Source organism: Rhinoderma darwinii, chromosome 11 (assembly GCF_050947455.1).
Source record: "Rhinoderma darwinii isolate aRhiDar2 chromosome 11, aRhiDar2.hap1, whole genome shotgun sequence".
Taxonomy (NCBI): Eukaryota; Metazoa; Chordata; class Amphibia; order Anura; family Rhinodermatidae; genus Rhinoderma; species Rhinoderma darwinii.
This window is the reverse complement of record NC_134697.1, coordinates 85,517,747-85,535,755: the sequence shown is the minus strand read 5'-3', so window position 1 is coordinate 85,535,755 and position 18,009 is coordinate 85,517,747. Positions and strand designations below refer to the sequence as shown.

The window sequence follows — 18,009 nt, the reverse complement described above, 5'->3', positions numbered from 1 at the left end:
GGAGGTCGGGCTGAAGGACGGCCTTGGCTACGGGTAAGTATAAAACTTTTTTTTTTTGTATGTGCAGTTTTCCGCATCGGACATTCCGGCCGAAAAACTGCACCACAATTTGGTGCAGTTTTTCGGCCGGAATTCCCTGCAGCGACCAGGACGAATACACTGTGTACCTTTATAGAGTCTCTGTCACCACATTATAAGTGGCCTATCTTGTATATAATGTGATCGGCGCTGTAATGTAGATTACAGCAGTGTTTTTTATTTAGAAAAACGATCAATTTTCACCAAGTTATGACCTATTTTAGCTTTATGCTAATGAGTTTCTTAATGCCCAACTGGGCCGTGTTTTTACTTTTGACCAAGTGGGCGTTGTGGAGAGAAGTGTATGACGCTGACCAATCAGTGACCAATCAGCGTCATACACTTCTCTCCAGTCATGTAATCAGCACATAGTGATCCTGCTAGATCATGATGTGCAGTCACATACTCACATATTAACCTTACTGAAGTTTCTTGACAGTGAATAGATATCAGTTCCAGCCAGGACGTGATGTTTATTCACACTTCGCTAACGTTTGTGTGGGACTTACAGCACAGCAAGCGTAATCTCACGAGAGCACGCTGTAAACTGTCATTTACATCGAGATCACGCCTGCTGTGCTGTAAGTCCCACACAAACGTTAGCAAAGTGTCGGGATTGTGAATAAACATTGCGTCCTGGCTGGAACTGATGTCTATTCACTGTCAAGACACTTCACTAACTTTAATGTGTGAGTATGTGACTGCACATCATGATCTCGCGATATCACGCTGTGCTGATTAAATGAATGGAGAGAAGTGCATGACACTTCTCTCCACAACGCCCACTTGGTCAAAAGTAAAAACACGGCTCAGTTGGGCATTAAGAAAGTCATTAGCATAAAGCTAAAATAGGTCATAACTTGGTGAAAATTGATAATTTTTCTAAATAAAAAACACTGCTGTAATCTACATTACAGCGCCGATCACATTATATAGGAGATAGGCCACTTGTGGTGACAGAGACTCTTTAAGTGGTTGTCCAGGTTGGGGGCTGTTTTCTATACTAATGACCTATTTACAGGATAGGTCATCAGTATACCATCGGTGGGTGTCTGACACCCGATACCCCGCACCTATCAGCTGTTTCGTGGTGCCGAAACCTATGCAGGGTCAGTGCCAGAAGCAGATGGCTCCGACCACTGTATACCGTCTGGTCTGTAAGGGTATGTTCACACGGCGGGGGTCCGTAACGGCTGAAATTACGGGGATGTTTCAGCCTGAAAACATCCCCGTAATTTCAGCCGTACCGGCATGTGCAGGCGCTTGAACGCCGCGTCAATTACGGCCGTAATTAGCGCTGCTATTCATTGGAGTCAATGAATAGCGGCTCCAATTACGGCCAAAGAAGTGACAGGTCACTTCTTTGACGCGGGCGTCTATTTACGCGCCGTCATTTGACAGCGGCGCGTAAATATACGCCTCGTGTGAACAGACAAACGTCTGCCCATTGCTTTCAATGGGCAGATGTTTGTCAGCGCTATTGAGGCGCTATTTTCGGGCGTAATTCGGGGCAAAAACGCCCGATTTACGTCCGTAAATAGGCCGTGTGAACATACCCTAACACTGCAGCTCTGCTCCTATTCACTTGAATATACAGTGGTCAGAAACCTTCAGCTTCCGGCACCGACCATGCATAACCTCCGGTGTCCGGAAGCAGCTGATCAGTGCAGGGTCTGGGTGTCGGACCCCCACGATCATATACTAATGACCTTTCTTGGGGGTAGGTAATCAGTATAAAAAAAACAGCCCCCTGCCTTGACAACCCCTTTAATAAGGAAGGGTGTATGATGTCGGTGCTCTGCACCATCAACCAATAGATACAAAGCACTGACTGATGTCATCGATGGACTCTAGCGGTCGCTGACTTCATTGCAAGAAGGCTTTTTATCTATAGTAACAGGTTAAGATGACGAACCCCCAAATAAACACCACTAGGAGGTCTATGTGGCACTTCAATCAGACGTTCACTGAAGGAAATACAAATACATTAAATAAATATAAAAGAAGATACGACCGATTTAAAAGCCTGCTATGATCAAAGACTAGTACAACATTTCCCAAAGTCAGAAATTGGGGTTTGGTCTATGAACCCTCTGGTGTTTAAGAAGATGTGACTTCTGTGTGAAACATTTCCCACAATCCGAACACGGAAAGGGTTTCTCTCCCGTGTGAATTCTCTGGTGTTTAAGAAGATCTGACTTCTGTCCGAAGTACTTGCCGCACTCGGAACATGGAAAAGGTCTCTCCCCCGTGTGGACTCTCTGATGTTTAAGCATATCAGATTTATTTGTGAAACCTTTTCCGCACTCAAAACACGGGAATGGTTTCTCTCCAGTGTGGGTACGTCGATGATTAAAGAGAAATGTTTTCCGAGCAAAACATTTGCCACATTCGGGACATGAGAATGGCTTCTCCCCTGTGTGAGTCGTTTGATGTCCTATGTACTGAGATTTCTTCAGAAATGTTTTTCCGCACTCAGAACATGAAAACGTCTTCTCCTTTAGATGAATCGCTTGGTGGCTAATAAGTTCATACTTCTCAATAAAAGGTTTGCCGCAGTTGGAGCACGAGTAACACTGCTCGCCTCTGTGGGACCTTTGATGTATCTTCAAGTCAGAGTCCAAATTAAAGCATTCTCCGCACTCCGCACAAGTAAATGGTTTAATACGTCTGTGGATTTTCTGATGGAATATGAGATTTTCGTTCCGGGTGAATCGTTTTCCACACTCAAAACAAACAAATGGTTTCTCCCCCGTGTGAATTCTAAGATGTCTAATAAGACCTGCATTCTGCGTAAAGCATTTCCCACATTCAGGGCAGGAAAATATTTTGCTATCTTGCCATAGATTGTGTGTAATGAGCTCCGACTCGTCACAAGAAAGTTCTACTTGGCATGGATCGGATATACTAAGGACTGGGTTTACATTTTGGGAATTGGACTTTTCTCCTGGAGACTCCTGGATGTAAGTCGGTACGGGGCTATCTTCAATTTCACAGGATAAAACAAGTCGTTCCTCTGACGTGTTCCTCTCTCCATCTGCTGAAAAAAAATACAGCTTTAAGGCTTTAAATCCTCCGTTTTCCCTGAGCTAGCAGGTGGAGCCTAACTGCTATGATGTCTCCCATGCACTGCACACATAGAGAGGAGTACCGCTCTCCTATCGCTCTGTAGCTCACTCTCAAAAGCAGCAGCATGGAGGAAATTACACAGCAGTGTAGCTATAAACCCAGTACTAGGTTAGATAGAGCACTTGCCAGATGCTACAGCATCTCTGTGTGTGTATCTCAGCCTCTCTTACTCCTCCCCCCTATCCATAGACTTCTATTGGCAGCTGTGATCCTTCAGTGAGTTGATAGTTCAACTCTTCTTGAAAAGACGGATTTAGCAGTAAATTTAGAGTGAGTGAACAGTTAGGAGATGGAGGGGAGAAAAGGAACCTGATAAGTGATGAAAGGGACATTTTTCTGTAATAAGAAATATTACAAAGTTTCTTATATTCGCTTGTGCTATTAACTTATAGAAAGTTTGTTGAAAAGTTAGTGACCATTTAAATGAGTTTTCCCACCAGGGACATTTATGGCATATCTACAGGATATGTCATAAAGGTCAGATTGATGAGGGTCGCACCTCTGAGATCCACACCTATCTGTAGAACGGGGCCCCCTAAACCCTGTTCATATCCTGTGGATATGTCATAAATGTCCCTGGTGGGAAAACTCCTTCCCGACATTTGACGATTGGTTACGCCATAGCCGGGTAGGGGGAAATATGTAACGGGCTCACAGAGTGAGCTCGATGCAGGTGCCGACACTTCACATTAACGAGCGGGATCGCGCTCGAGCGTGTTCCCGCTCGTTTAACCCATTAAATGCCGTGGTCAATAGCAACCGCGGCATTTAAATGCTTACAAAGAGGGGGGCGACCCCCTCTAGCACCTCATCGCACCCCCTGCAATGCAATCGCGGGGTGGCGATGGTTGCTATAGCTGCCTGGGGGCCTAATGAGGGCCCCCAGGTCTGCCATCTTTGTGCTCCTATTAAGCCCTGATGTATTGACCATACAGCAAATGTCGGAAAGGGGTTTTCCCACCAGGGACATTTATACATTCGTCCCGCAAAAAACAAGAAATTATACGGTTATGTCAACAGAAAAACAAAAAGTTATGGCTTTTGGAAGGCGGGAGGAAAAAACGAAAATGAAAATCTGAAATATGGCTGCAGAGGGAAGGGATTAGGAACTAGTAGAATAGGTGATTCTTCTGCATTGAATGGTCATTACTCACCCGGGCTGATGTTTGCTGGGATTTCCTCCTTACACTGTTGATCATGCCACACATACTTCTCTTGCTCTACTTCTACTTTCACTATGACTAGGCCTTCATCCTAAATAACCAAGAAAGTAAATATATAACATAATAAAGTCTAATGTAATAGGAAGTAAACAAAGACGTTCCAATCTGAAGGATCAACAGCACAAGACACACAGGAGATTTTGTATTTGTTCAGATCGAAGATCCATCTACCTGTTGACCCTGTGGGACATTGTGATTTATTTTTGGACAATCCTGGGAATACCGAGGACTGGACCATCTTTCTGTTGTAGAAAAACACAAATGAAAAGACGTAATATCTTGTGTATATGTGAATCCAGTTAACTTTGAAATCTGATCCTTTACGATCAATAAAAAGTTTCCTCTTACCCGATGATGTGAAGGGCCGGTTTTCCTCCATCATGACGTCCTTGTACAGATCCCTCTTACCAGGTGATGTGAGGGGCTGGTGGTCCTCCATCATGACGTCCTTGTACAGATCCCTCTTACCCGGTGATGTGAAGGGATGGTGGTCCTCCATCATGATGTCCTTGTACAGATTCCTCTTACCCGGTGATGTGAGGGGCCGGTGGTCCTCCATCATGATGTCCTTGTACAGATCCCTCTTACCCGGTGATGTGAGGGGCTGGTGTTCCTCCATCATGACGTCCTTGTACAGATCCTTGTGTCCTTCTATATACTCCCACTCCTCCATGGAGAAATAGACGGTGACATCCTGACACCTTATAGGAACCTGACACACAATGAGACAGTCATCATCCCGACACCTTCATAGCGTCACTATATAATGTCCCAGCATTCCCGGTAGTCCTCACCTCTCCAGTCAGCAGATGAATGATCATGTTGGTGAGGTCTAGGATCTTCTGCTCATCGTTCCTCTCATGTATCAGGGATGGAGGAGGAAGATTCTTGTTTGGGCTCTGGGTCCTGCTCCTTCCTCCTGGGATGCTGGAATTGATGCTGCGTGTGTAAACCTGCATTTAAGAAATTACGTTTAAAAAAACATAAAAAATGTTCCATACTCTTTTTGTTTAAATCAAAGTAAACTTTTTGGACACATTTCTTTGAGAACCGTACTATGTAACTGTGCCCACTAGTAGAACTATAAAAAGTTCATACTCCCATTATTGACCCCTTAGTTACCAGGCCTATTTTGGCCTTAATGATCGAGCATTATTTGTATTTTTTTTTCACCGTAGCAATTGCAAGAGTCATAACTTTTTTTTTCTCCATCGACATAGCCATACGAGGGCTTGTTTTTTTGCAGGACGAGTTGTACTTTTGCACAATAAAAGCAAAAAAAAAAGGAAAATATTCTTTGCATCGCCGCATTCCAAGAGCCGTAACTTTTTCATTTTTCCATCGATGTAGCCATATTTGGGCTCGTTTTTTGCGGGACGTAGTTTTCAGTGACTATTTTTAGTACACCATATATGTGTACTATTTTTTTTTTACACTTTTACTAAATCAAACTACTTGTTGTATGAAAAAATGTGGCTTTATTTTATTTTTACTGTTCACTTTTTTTTTTCTTTTTTTAATAAACTTTATTTAATGTTTTTTTAAATCTTTTTTTTGTCCCACTAGGGGACTTCACGATGCGATCTTCTGATCACTTCTATAATGCTTTGGTATACTTAGTCTAACAAAGCATCAGTGTAAAACTGACAATCTATAAGGCCGTGCCTCTGGCATTTCCTAATAGGCAGTTACTGATGGCAGACCGACGGCTGCCATGGTAACAAATCAGCGCCACGCGATCGCGTCACGGATTTGCTGATGGGGTGACAGAGGGAGCTCCCTCTGTCTGTCAAACACCTTAGATGCCGCGGTCGCTATTGACCACGGCATATAAGGCTTCGTTCACATCTGTATCGGGGCTCCGTTCATGGGTTCCGTCGGACCTTTCCGTCAGGGCAACTCACGAACGGAATCCAAACGTTTCCGTTTGTCACCATTGTGCGATGGTTCCGTCTTTTGACATCAATACCGTAGTCGGCTGAGCTATTCATTCCGTCAAAACGACGGAACCTGTACACAACGGTGACAAACGGAAGCCTATGAATTCCGTTTATTTTCATTTGGATTCCGTTCATGGGTTCCCCTGACGGAAAGCTCAGACGGAACCCATGAACGGAGTCCCGACGCAGATGTGAACGAAGCCTAAGGGGTTAAATTGCCGTAATTGGAGTTCTCTCCAATTCTGGCAGTTGCGGCTGGAGCCTGGCTGTGAAGAACAGCCGGGCTCCTGCGGCTGATCTATATCCGTCACGATGCAGGAACTAGCACCCACTTGTGAAGGATATATCCGTCTCTGGTCGTTAAGGGGTAAAAGAAAAATCAATAAAAGGATTGCTGCCATGTGACATAACTCCCAGAATCCCTCACCTCTCCGGTTAGCAGGTAGATGATCTCCAGAGTGAGGTTTAATATCCTTTCACTCTTGTGATTACGGACTTGGTCCATGATGAAGACTCTATGGGAACTGTTACTTCTCAGTTGCCGCAGGTCACATGACTCCTGTAACTACAGATTGTTGATGTTATTACACAATATACTTTTGATCCTAGATGACATTAAAAACATATCTGTCCAATAAACAGAAGTATTAGAAACCGGAAGCAACAACTAAACGGTGTCCAAAATGTTCAAAAAGTCACATGCAATAAAAAAAAAATGTGACTGCGCTCTACCGGTTCGACGTGAAGAGATACACAAGGTGAATCCCTACTCGCTGATCGTTGCACGTTCCATCCAAGTACTTGTGTAGAGAATATTCACTGTATTGTGAAACATGAAATATGGACATAGCGCAATAAAGACTTTCAGCGCATTATGAATACTCAAAAGGGGTTTGAGTGTCCCGGACTCTTTCTATGGTGGATGCCACGTGGAATGTATGTTTCTAGACGCCTGTTTTTAAAATGGATCGGAAGTGAAACAATCAGCTGGTAAGAATCGTCTCCCTGATTCCAGCGCTGTTTTTCTTTTTTTCCTGGACCCCCCCCCCCAGAGATATGGCCACAGTTGTGTTGGCTCCCTATATGCTGTAGTTAGCCAACAGGGTGTGAACTACCCTCAAGCTGTCTCGTGCTGATTGGTCACCATCAGAGGCAGGGAAGCTAGCTCCACCCTGTTGGCTAACAACAGCAAGTTAGCCTATAGGGAGCCAGCACAACAGTGGACATATCTTTGGAACGGGGGGTCCAGGAAAAAAAGAAAAACAGCGCAGCAATCAGGGAGACAGCGCTATTCAGGTCAGTAAACCAGTTCAACTTATATGACCAGTGACAGGTCCTCTTTACGAGACCATTCAAAATCAATGAGGAGCCACTTTGTTCTTAACCCTTGTCTACAGCCCATTAAAGGCGTATTCACAACTCACAAAATTATGTCATATCCACCTCTGGGACCCGCACCTATGTGGAGAACCAAGGTCCTCCGACTCTAGTCTCCCCTGGTGAGGTAGCTGCATCCAGGCGGAAAATGAATAAATAAATGGAGAGGTGGCGGCGCGGCTCTCTGCATTCACTTCTATGAGAGTTACGGAAACATCCGAGCACTTGCGGGACTACTTTTCCATTCATTCTCCAACAGGACGCGGCTGCTGCCTTACCAGGCGGGACTCCAGTTTTCCACACCTATCCACAGGATAGGTCATCAATATGATCGTGGGGGTCCGGCACCCGGACCCTGCACCGATCAGCGGCCAGATGTTATGCAGGGTAGGTACGCGGTGTTTGGAACTGGGTGTCAGACCTCCACTGATCATATACGGATGACTTATCCTGTGGATAGGTCATGTTGTCTGTGCATGGACATCCCCTTTAAGTCTATACTGAACCTATAGGATTCTCTTAAAGGGTGTTCCCACCACAGTAAGTGACAGCATGTTACTAAGATATGTCATCACTTCCTCCTGGGTGACAACGGTAGGGTCCGTCTGGCAAGATCTTCAGGAAGGGGCGACAGCACTTGTCAGTCCGTGCGGCATTTTTATTATTTTAATATGGTGACCTATATACTAACACTATATTATAACATTATAAGATGGGAACATCCACCGCTAGATCAGACACTCTATATGACTAATACTATGCAATGAATGACTATAGAAAAATGAGCAAAACTTATCCAGAATAGTTATAATATGTACATAAAATACTCCAAAATTATTACCTGTTCCAATATACCACGGTCCCCCTCCCCCCGCCTCTAACCCGGAAACTCTCACCAGCACTTCTTGACTATGCGTTCCACCTCTGGACTACAAGAAAATGGCCGCCGGTCTCCTGCATTGCCGACTAATGAGGCCACGCTAGTTATACAGCATATTGACCTAGGTCTCATCTGTGTAGACGTCCAGGGCCACAAAGTAACGGCGGCTACTATACCTTTTTTGTCACCTGGTGTTGTCATAATATCACACGACTGGGGACAGAAGGAGACGCCGGTATAACAACTTCCGGTTGAGGGGGTCAGGAGATCGACGTACATGATAGCTGGACCGAGAACGTATTATAACCTTGTCATGGTCTTTATTATAACCTTTCTATATCAACAATAAAGATACAGAAAAATTATATTCAGCCAATGGGACAAGCCACAACCGCTGCTTTCCTATACTTCTGAACGACAAAAAGCTGGTTATGTCGGCTCAGCAGATGTTGTGAAACTACATCTCCCAGCATGCCCTGACAGGCAAAGGCTTCATTATTCCAGCTATAGGCTGTCAGGGAATGCTGGGAATTGTAGTTTCACAACTGTGTTTGGTGTAACTTTATAAATAGTTTAATAAAAACTTGTTTTACTGTTTGGTGATACCGTTGCTCTGTATCCTGTATATAGAGCAGCTGTATCTAGCGCTAAATCCTGCTCCCGTCAGATCTGCGGGACTGACGGGTTCAGTGTCAGCAGGCCCTGAGTGTCTCTGACACGCAGGATCGAGCGGTTTGGCGGATTTCACACTGGGTGGATATGCTGCATAAAAGCATGCAACATATCCGCCCTGTGCACCGCGAGGGATTCCGTGCAAAAAAAACGCACCAAACAGTGGTGCAGTTTTTCGCCCAGAATGTCCTCGGCAGAAAACAGCAGCACTTAGCCAGCCGGCCTCTTGGGATGACGTTTCATCCCAGGAGACCGCAGCAGCCAGTGATTGGCTGCAGCGGCGGTCACATGCGATGAAACGTCATCCCAGAAGACCGCACTGGGAGGAACACAGGCTTCTAGGTAAGTATGAGGTGGTTGTTTTTTTTTCTGAGTTGCATTTTTTGTCGGGGAATCGCTGCGATTTTCGCCGCAAAAAAACGCAACTGCTGCTATTTGTTGCGAGTTTTATCTCCCGATTGAATACAATGGGTTTAACCCGCAACAAATAAGCAGCGTTACGTAAATACAAATAAAATTCCACACCGCAGGTCAATTTCTGAGCATTTTTCTGCTCAGCATTTCCGCAGTGTGGATGAGACTTGTTTTATCTCATCCACTTTGCTGTTTATTGTATTGGCTGTGGATTTTCCGCAACAAATTCCGTTGCGGAAAAAACGCAGGGTTTACGCAACGTGTGAACGGACCCTTACCGATCACATCCAAATTCATAGCATAGATTACAGGTGGATCAGCTTCTGAGCCCGCGTCATCACACCAATGTACAGTTAAGTCATTGGCTGCCACAACAGAACTATGTTGCATGCCGTTAATGGGTTAAAAATATTCTTTAAGACCCCATGCACATGACCGTAAAAAAAACTCCGCAATTACGGACCCGCCCGGTTCTATTGGAAGCGGACACCTTTCCATACCGCTACGGATAGGTGTCTGTGCCGTAGAACCGTGTCGGGAGTTATGGAGCATGTTCTATTTTTCGATTTTTACGAGCCGCGCTCCCATACTTTCTATGGGAGGGAGCCCGAAAATGCGCAGGGCTTAAAAGAAGCACAAAGATGGCAGACCTGGGAGGCCATGACAACCATCGGCATCCCGCAATCACTTAATGGGGGGGGCACATATAGTAACAAAGGGACTGACATGCGCGGCATACAAACTCGGCTCAGTCTGTGACCCTGCTCCATACTCACCACCCCCCCCTCCCATCCACTATGACTTACAATTAGGTCAAATGTTAAAAAAAACAAAAAACCTCTCTAGAAAGTTGTGGTAATAAAGGAAATGTGAGCGTTCTAGATCTACTGTATAGTGGACATACTGACTGTAAGGCGATGTTCACACGCTTAGCAAAAAACATATGAAAATACGGAGGGAAAACAGCTTCTGATTTTCAGCCGTTCTTTAAACAAACTCACGTTTTTCGCAGCGTTTTGTACGGCTGTTTTTGGAGGTTTTTCTAGAGTCAGTTAAAAATGGCTCAAGAAGTGACATGCACTTCTTTTTCGCGGGCGCCTTTTTACGTGCCGTTTTTCGAAACCGAGGTGTAAAAAAAAACCCCCGTCGGAACAGAACGCCGAACTTCCCATTGAAATCAATAGGCAGGTTTGTAGGCATTCTGCTTCCGTTTTTTTCAGGCGTTTTTCGAGGTGTAAACGCCCCAAAATACGCCTGAAAACACTACGTGTGCACATACTTATGGATCAAATCATCGAACCATCAAGAGAAGCTTTCAACCATTGTTTTCCGGAAGAAGAATACAATGAGGACATATTGAGCTAATTTTTGACTAAAGCCGGTTAAAAAATTGTCCCCTATCCAGACGACTTTGCCAATATGCTTTACCATCAGGTCTTGAAGCGGCGTATACAGATATTCCCATAGTTTTATGCAGCGTATCCAACCCGTGGGAACCCGGCCTTGGGGTGCATTTAGACAAGATGTTTTTGGCCACGTGGTAAAAAAAACAAAAAACGCGGTAAATACTTGTAAAATGAAACCTGTAAAATAAATGGGTTTCATCTGTAAAAACTGCACAGGCAAAAACTGCATCGCAATGAAAGTCGAGAAGTCGGGTGTGTTCGGCTTGAAAAAAGGCACCTTAGGCCGAATTCAGACGACGGTAGCATACATCCGTGTGACGACCGTTAAAACATCGGCCGTCGGACAGACGCCTGTATTCAGTCGTTCACACTGCCATTGTTTTAACGGACTATGTGAAGGGTCTGTGGGGATCCGTGAAAACCGGACCTGCACGGGCGCAATCTGGCCTTAGAGGGGATCTTATTAACATGTATAAATATATGTGTGGTAAATATAGAGAACTAGCACATGATCTGTCCCTTTCAAGGACTCTACAAAGGACAAGGGGACCCCCATTGCGTGTGGAAGAAAGACGTTTCAGACATCAATATAGAAAAGGGTTCTTTACAGTTAGAGCAGTCACAGTATATAATGCCCGACCCCAAGAGGTAGTGATGGCAGATACTAGGTCAGCATTTACCAAAAGGTGGGATAATTATTTATTTACGAATGGCATTGAGGTTTATAATTAATCAAGCAATGAATGATGGGTAAATTGATTAAGAAAGGTTGGACTTGATGGACCTCAACCTATGTCACTTCTGCAATTCACAGTAAAACCGCCCGCGTTCTTTACCAAAAAGTCTCATCTAAATGCACCCTTATTAGGGTATGTTCACACAGAGTTTTTTTTGTACAGCAGAAAAAAAACGTGCCTCCAAATTTCCTTCAGGATTTTGGAGGCAGATTTTAAAATGTACGTGGTTGTTTCAGGTTTTTTATGGTTGGGAACCTTTACCCGGTTTTATTATTAAAAAAAAGCATTAAAAACTGCATCGATCCACAGGGCGCGGTTTTTTCCCGCCTCCAGTTGATTTAAATCGGAGGTTCAAGAGCGGAATCCACCCCAAAATACAGCAAGATGCTTTTTTTTTTTCGGCAAGCAGAATAAAAATAAAATCTGTCCCAAATTAAATAAAAACAATGCTCCGATTCCCTTTGAAATCAATGGCTGGCATATTTGCAGTGTTTTTTTTATGCTGATTACGACGCACAAAATGCGTTAAAATCAGCGTCGAAAAAGCTCATACCCGAAAGCCGGGTTCCCACAGGACGAATACACTGCATAAAAACTATGCAGTGTATCGAACCTGCAGCACATTCCATCTGAAAAACCGCACTACATTGAAAATAAAAACGTTCATACTTACCGCGGCCATTGTCATGGTGACGCGGGATGCTGTCCAGTCCGGCCTCCCTGGATGACTCACAGGCTGCAGTGGTCGCATGGAATGAAACGTCATCCCAGGAGACCGTGGCAGGAAATTCTGCAGCATTTACGCTACGTGGAAACACGGCCTTAGGGTCCTCGTACATGGCCCAACGTGTAAACGAGCACCGATCAACGAGACAGCTCGTTGATCGGCGCTCGTTTGCTCCTTTCACAAGTAGCTGTGTATGGGGGCGAGCGCTCGTTATTATGATCGATAAATGATAATTTGCTCGTTCATCGGCTGACTGGGAACGTTCTGAGAATGCTTGTTTGCCCGATAAATGGCCCGTGTAAAAGGGCCCTTAGAGTGACACCAAACCTGAAGTGTGTCACCACCAGCTCAGAGCCCAAAATTGGAGAACGTAGTTCTTAACTTTTACGGAAGACCCAGACTGGAACAAGCCGCGAAACTACTTTCTGCTGAAAACCAGCACTCTACTAAATTGAGAGAACCCTTGTCGATTTGTTTAAAAGTTTTTATTTAAACGAGACGTCCCTAATATTTTCTAGAATGTTACTCCGAGGTGGAGCTCCACTTTAACCCCTTGCCGCACCTTGGCGTAAATGCACGTCCAGGTGAGCAGCAACTTCGCGCACCTGGGCGTGCAGTTTCGTCCGCGCTTTAACAGTTAACCGCCGCGCGGCGCTACACCGCAGCGGTGGTTAACTGTGCAGGGTGTCTGCCCTGCTTTCCCCGTTGCTGATCAGCGGCCTGTCGCCGCTGAAATCGGCAATTAACCCCTTTGATGCGGTGGTCGATTGCAATCACCACATTGAAGAGGTTTACAGCGGATCGGCAGCCCCCCACATGCATTTGCGGGGGCTGGCGATCCTTATCATGGCAACCAGAGGCCAGACAATGACCTCCGGGTTGCCATGTACGGAAGCCTCGGAAGAGCAGCCTCCGGCCGGTCCTCCGATGCTTCCTGTCAGTGTGACTGTCACGTCACAATGACAGTTAGAACACATCAGATCTGCAAGTCTAAGTGTCCCCTCGTGGGACAAGTAAAAAAAAGATAATAAAAATGTTTTTGAAAAGTGTAAAAATAAAAAAGTTAGAAGTGACAAACAAAGAATGCTTTTTTTCCTATAATAAGTCTTTTATTATAGGAAAAAAATTAACACGTTAAAAAAAGTACACATATTTGGTATCACCGCGTTCGTAACGACCCCAACTATAAAACTATAATATTTTTTTCCCCGAACGGTGAACACCGCGAAACAAATAAACGAAAAACAGTGCCCGAATCACAATTTTTTGGTTACCACCCCTCCCAAAATATACAATAAAAAGTGATCAAAACGTCGCATGTACGCCAAAATGGTACCAATACAAACTACATCCCGTCCCGCAAAAAACAAGCCCTTACACCGCGTTTTTGACTGAAAAATAAATAAGTTATCGCTCTCAGAATATGGTGACAAAAAATAATTTTATAAATAAGTGATTTTATTACACAAACGCTGCAAAACATAAAAAAATTATATACATATGGTATCGCTGTAATCGTATCGACACGCAGAATAAAGTAAAATGGTCATTTATAGCCCAGGGTGAAGGCCATAAAAAAACGAATAAAAAAATATTGTCAGAATTGATGGTTTTTGGTCACCTTGCTTGCCAAAAAATGGAATAAAACATGATCCAAAAAATTTCTGGTACCCCAAAATGGTACCAATGAAAACTACAGATTGTCCCGCAAAGAATAAGCCCTCAAACGGCTCCGGTGGTGAAAAAATAAAAAAGTTCTGGCTCTCAGAATATGGCGATGCAAAATGTGCAGTGTTCCAAAAGCAGATAAGATCGGGCGCCATTTATAAGTGCGACACCGGCCACATATCTGCGGATTATTTATTTACTGCATTATTATACCCTCTTATTATGCCCTGATGTACACCGCACAGATAACATGTACCCTGATGTACCCCGCACAGATAACATATGCCCCCACATTATAAACTGAAACACCAGTAAAACCCCAAACAGAACAACTACCAAGCTACATCTGCGCCCCAAAAGCCAAATGGCGCTCCCTCCCTTCTGAGCCCTGCAGCGTGCCTAAACACCAGTTTACATCCACAGATATAGCATCGCCATACCCGGGAGAACCCGGTTAATATTTTATGAGGTATTTGTCTTCAGTGGCACAAACTGGGCATAACATGTAGTGCACGAAAATGGCATATGAGTGTAAAATTTTCATTTTCACTCTGTACCATCCGCTGCACATTAACCCGTTCGCACACCACCACATAGCATGTCTTCGTGTGGGGGGTGATGTATGGAGCATCTCACGTGAAAAATAAAGAATTTAAAACGGCAAAATCACTGTTTTTTGGTCACCTTCGCTCTACCTAAAAATTTAATAAAAAGTGCTCAAAAAGTTGTATGTACGAAAAAATTTTACCAATAAAAACGACTGCTCGTCCCTCAATAAATAAGCCCTCATACCGCTCTATTGACTGAAAAATAAAAAAGTTGTGGCTCTTGGAACGCGGGGAGTCCAGAAAGGGTTAATTACTTTCTAATGAAAAACCATTTATGACCACACGTGGGGTATTGCCGTACTCGGGAGAAATTGCTTTACAAATGTTGGGCGGCTTTTCCCCCTTTATCCTTTGTGAAATTGAAAAAATGCAACATTTTAGTGGAAGAAATGTTGATATTCATTTTCATGGCCTAATGCGAATAAATCCTGCAAAAGACTTGTGGGGTCTAAATGCCCACTATATCCCTAGATAGATTCTTTAAGTGGTGTAATTTCCACTTTTGGGGGTTTCCACTGTTTTGGCCTCTCAGGGGCTTTGCAAATGCGACATGGCACATAAAAACCATTTAAGCTAAATTTGAGCTCCAAAAGCCAAATAGCGCTCCTTCCCTTCTAAGCCTTGCTGTGGGTCCAAACAGCAGTTTATTACCACATATGACATATTTCCGTAATCGGGAGAAATTGTTTTACAAATGTTGGGGTGCTTTTTCTCCTTTATTCCTTGTAAAAATAAAAAATGGCTACCTTTTTTCAGAAAAAAAGTAGATTTTTACAGACCTTTACAGAATAATTCAAATGAATTCAGCAAAACAACTGTGGGGTCAAAATGCTAACTTTACCCCTAGAAAAATTCCTTGATGAGTGTAGTTTCCAAAATGGGGTCACTTTCCGGGGGTTTCCACTATTTTGTTCCCTCGAGTGCATTTCAAATGCGACATGGCACTGAAAACTATTCCAGCAAAATCAGAATTTCAAAATCCAAATGGTGCTCCTTCCCTTCTGAGTCCTGCTGTGGGTCCAAACAGCAGTTTATTACCACATATGGGGTATTGCTATAATCAGGAGAAATTGCTTTACATATGTTGGGGTGTTTTTTCTCTTTTATTCCTTGAAAACATTAAAAATGTATACGTTTTTTCAGAAAAAAAGTAGATTTTCATCTTCACAAACTAATTCAAATAAATTTAGCAAAAAAACTGTGGGTTTAAAATGCTAACTAAACCCCTAGATAAATTCCCTGAGGGGTGTAGTTACCAAAATGAGGTCACTTTTGTGGGTCTTTATTGTCTTCAAACCTGTGGGTCTTCAAACCTGACATGGTACCTAAAATATATGCTAAAAAAAAGGAGGCCCCAAAATCCAATAGGTGCTCCTTTGCTTCTGAGGCCTGTGTTTCAGTAAATTAGCGCACTAGGGCCACATGTGGGATATTTCTAAAAACTGCAGAATCTGGGCAATAAATAATAAGTTACATTTCTCAGGTAAAACCTTCTGTGGTATAGAAAAAAAGTTATTACAAATTCATTTTGTAAAAAAAAAAAAAATGTATAACTTTCACCTCTACTTTGCTTTAATTCCTGTGAAACGCCTAAAGGGTTAATACACTTTCTGAATGCGGTTTTGAATACTTTGAGGGGTGCAGTTTTCAAAATGGGGTGATTTTTTGACATTTTCTTGAAAATATGAGATATTGCTGCTAAAATTCTAAGCCTTGTAACGTCCTAGAAAAATAAAAGAATGTTCAAAAAACGATTCCAAACTAAAGTAGACATATGGGAAATGTTAACTAGTAACTATTTTGTGTGGTATTACTATCTGTTTGACAAGCAGATACATTTAAATTTAGAAAAATGCCAATTTTAGCACATTTTCGCCAAATCTTGGTGTTCTTTACAAATAAATATTGAATTTATCAACCAAATTTTTTCACTAACATAAAGTACAACATGTCACGAGAAAACAATCTCAGAATCGCTTGGATAGGTAAAAGCATTCCGGAGTTATTACCACATAAAGTGACACATGTCAGATTTGAAAAATCGGCTTCATCCTGAAGGCCAAAACAGGCTCAGTCCTGAAGGGTTTAAAGTACAAATCAAAATAAATAAAAACAGTGGCCCGAGCTTCGAGGTTGATAGGAACACAACACAATATTTTTCTTCCACTGCGACTTTCCTTTCAAAAATTTTCCTTATGCTCGAGAACAGTTTCTCTCCGGTGCGAATTCTGATCTGTGTGAACGATTTCTTCTGTCAAGTCTCATCCTTGTGAGTTTCCTGATGTTTGACGAGAGTATATTTGCGCGTATAAAATTTGCCACATGTGGGACAAACAAACCGCTTTTCATCCGTGTGGATTTGCCAATGTTGTACGAGGGAGGATTTGCGTGAGAAGCATTTCCCACACTGGGAACAAGGAAAAAGCTTCTCCCCTGTGTGGGTTGTTTTATGGTTCGCGAGGTCAGATTTAAAAGTGAAACATTTACCACACTCAAAACAAGAATATGGCTTCTCACCCGTGTGAATCCGAGTATGTGTTATTAGAACCGATTTACAAGTAAAGCTCTTCATGCAGAACGTACATGTATAAGGCCTCTCCCCCGTGTGAGTCCTGTGATGCTGAAGAAGAGTACTCTTGCGTGAAAACGACTTTCCACACTCGGCACAAAAAAATGGCTTTTCTCCCGTGTGAGTTCTCTGGTGTTTTATAAGATCCGATTTGCACGCAAAAGACTTTTCACACTCGGAACATATAAACGGCTTCACACCCCTGTGGACTCGTTGATGCAAGACAAGATTTTTCTTTCGGGGAAAACCCTTCCCACACTTATTACACGTAAACGAATCTTCTGAGCGGATAGTCTTGGGCTTAGTGAGGTAAGATGTTTGAGTAAAACGCTTTCCACAATCAGAAAATTCGAAGGGCTGCTTAGCAGTTTCGAATCTTTGGTTTCCATATTCCGAAGAAAACTCACATACCATATCGGCACTGTGACCCGCACCGTCTTGTAGGTCACAGTCTTGACTTGAAGGGAGATTTGCCTCGGCAGTAATTGTGCCGGAGTGTCCACTGACTGGGAAAAAAAGAAGAAAATCTGTAACTATGAATGTTTTAATGTGGGCAACGTCAGAATAGGTTTTTCAACCAT

At 43.4% G+C, this 18,009-nt stretch overlaps 1 protein-coding gene across 2 annotated transcripts in view; it reads right to left on the bottom strand.

Annotated features, from left to right (window-relative positions):
* Nucleotides 1-2,017: 2,017 nt before the first annotated feature.
* LOC142663686 (uncharacterized) overlaps nucleotides 2,018-18,009 on the bottom strand; it is a 42,632-nt gene continuing 26,640 nt past the window's right edge. The window contains exons 6-11 of one of the 2 annotated variants that reach the window (XM_075842448.1): nucleotides 6,798-6,935; nucleotides 5,225-5,383; nucleotides 4,779-5,142; nucleotides 4,602-4,672; nucleotides 4,362-4,461; nucleotides 2,018-3,118 (exon numbers count right to left, since the gene is read on the bottom strand). In XM_075842448.1, the coding sequence (XP_075698563.1) occupies nucleotides 2,142-3,118; nucleotides 4,362-4,461; nucleotides 4,602-4,672; nucleotides 4,779-5,142; nucleotides 5,225-5,383; nucleotides 6,798-6,935 (1,809 nt within the window). In that variant the 3' untranslated portion in view covers nucleotides 2,018-2,141. The remainder of the gene's footprint in view (nucleotides 3,119-4,361; nucleotides 4,462-4,601; nucleotides 4,673-4,778; nucleotides 5,143-5,224; nucleotides 5,384-6,797; nucleotides 6,936-18,009) is intronic. The other variant, XM_075842449.1, reaches the window with a different exon arrangement.